Raw genomic sequence first — 1310 nt, forward strand, 5'->3', positions numbered from 1 at the left:
TCATATTCCGGAAGAGGGGTTGGAAAGGCCAGCGTCAAGCGGGAAATTCAGTATCGCTTTGCTTCCTCTAAGTTTAAATGCCACCCTCTTGTAAGCTTTCGCTGCCTCCACTGCCGTGTCAAATGTCTCAAGCCATGCAAGAGCCTCTTTCAGGTTAGGATCACGAATCTCTGCTGCAAATTTTCCCAAGGATGCTACCTCACGCCTCGGTAACGTCTCCTTTGATCCTCCAAAACCTGATTTTTCATCAATTCATGATCAGCCTTTACTTCCACATTACTGTGATCGTTTGTAGTTCTATTTTCCCACTCCAATTTTCTTTCACGCTCTTTTTGAGGATCTGTAGCAATTATTTCTGGTTTTATTTCTGATAATGCCACAAGATGCTTCATTTCTTCCAAAGATATAAGGTGGTTAGGGTTCTTGGGAAGGAGGTTTCATAGTGTTAGTCAATTTGTTGTCAAACGACCTCCCGAGCAATGATATAACCTCGGTTTTATTTAATTTCAGTCGGCATTGACCATATGACTGAACTATATGTCGCGCCACCATTGAGATGACCCAACCCAATTTTTTATGGACCATTAGAAGCATTCTATTTTAATAGTGTTGCTCGTGGCCTGTCCTATTTACTTGGATGGCTACGATATCCATTTGGAGTCCATTATCTTTGTGTTGGGCCTTTTGGGCCACTAAGTTTAACCTACCCTAACTTACCTTATTTGGTCACTCTCTTGGGCTATAATTTTCTGTCCCTTTGTGCCTCCAATGTATCGTCTTCTTTGCCTCTCTCTATGATTCGGTTTTTGCTCATTCTTGGCCTCTTTCTATCTTGCAACCTGTGTGGTTTCTCTTGGGTGACATTTCTCTCACTTAGCCACCTCTTTGTGGGTATGAATAGCAACTGTAAGTGGGAAGAAGAAAAGAGAAAGTTGGATGTGTCTCAACATTTCTCTCACGTCGGTATTGCTTGATTTTGGCTTCGCATATAGTAGGCCTTTGGAATGAAGAAATGAAGCATCTTGTGACATTATCAAAAGATTTTTAAGAATGTTATTGAAATGCATAGATGTGAGTGCATGCAAATGCATAAGTGGCGAGGTTTGATAGCACTCTTTTCTTGATTTTATTAAAAATGCTTTATGGTCCATATGATGTGTCTTCCATTGAGAACCCATTTCCAAGCTACTTCCACACAATCGTGCAAATTTTAGATTTTATTTTACGTTTGATAGGATTTTTACGATATGTTTGACAGTAACTTCTGTTTGAGCTATATATATATATATATATATATATATATATATATA

The 1310-nt window shown here is 39.1% G+C and overlaps 1 protein-coding gene across 1 annotated transcript; it reads right to left on the reverse strand.

Moving 5' to 3' along the window:
* Positions 1 to 392, reverse strand: LOC111406755 (ethylene-responsive transcription factor 5-like). Its single transcript, XM_023036133.1, has 2 exons — positions 281 to 392; positions 1 to 236 (listed from the first exon to the last, which is right to left on the reverse strand). The coding sequence occupies exons 1-2, from the start codon at positions 390 to 392 to the stop codon at positions 1 to 3; spliced, it is 348 nt and encodes a 115-aa protein (XP_022891901.1).
* Between the last annotated feature and the right edge of the window lie 918 nt (positions 393 to 1310).

This window comes from Olea europaea, chromosome 12 (genome assembly GCF_002742605.1).
Source record: "Olea europaea var. sylvestris chromosome 12, O_europaea_v1, whole genome shotgun sequence".
Lineage (NCBI taxonomy): Eukaryota > Viridiplantae > Streptophyta > Magnoliopsida > Lamiales > Oleaceae > Olea > Olea europaea.

What these genes read in the sequence shown, in the direction of transcription:
- LOC111406755 (XM_023036133.1), bottom strand. Translation starts at nt 392, where the DNA reads ATGAAGCATCTTGTGGCATTATCAGAAATAAAACCAGAAATAATTGCT. An exon ending in TAGAACTACAAACGATCACA is followed by an intron (nt 237 to 280) that starts GTAATGTGGAAG and finishes ATGAAAAATCAG; the next exon opens with GTTTTGGAGGATCAAAGGAG.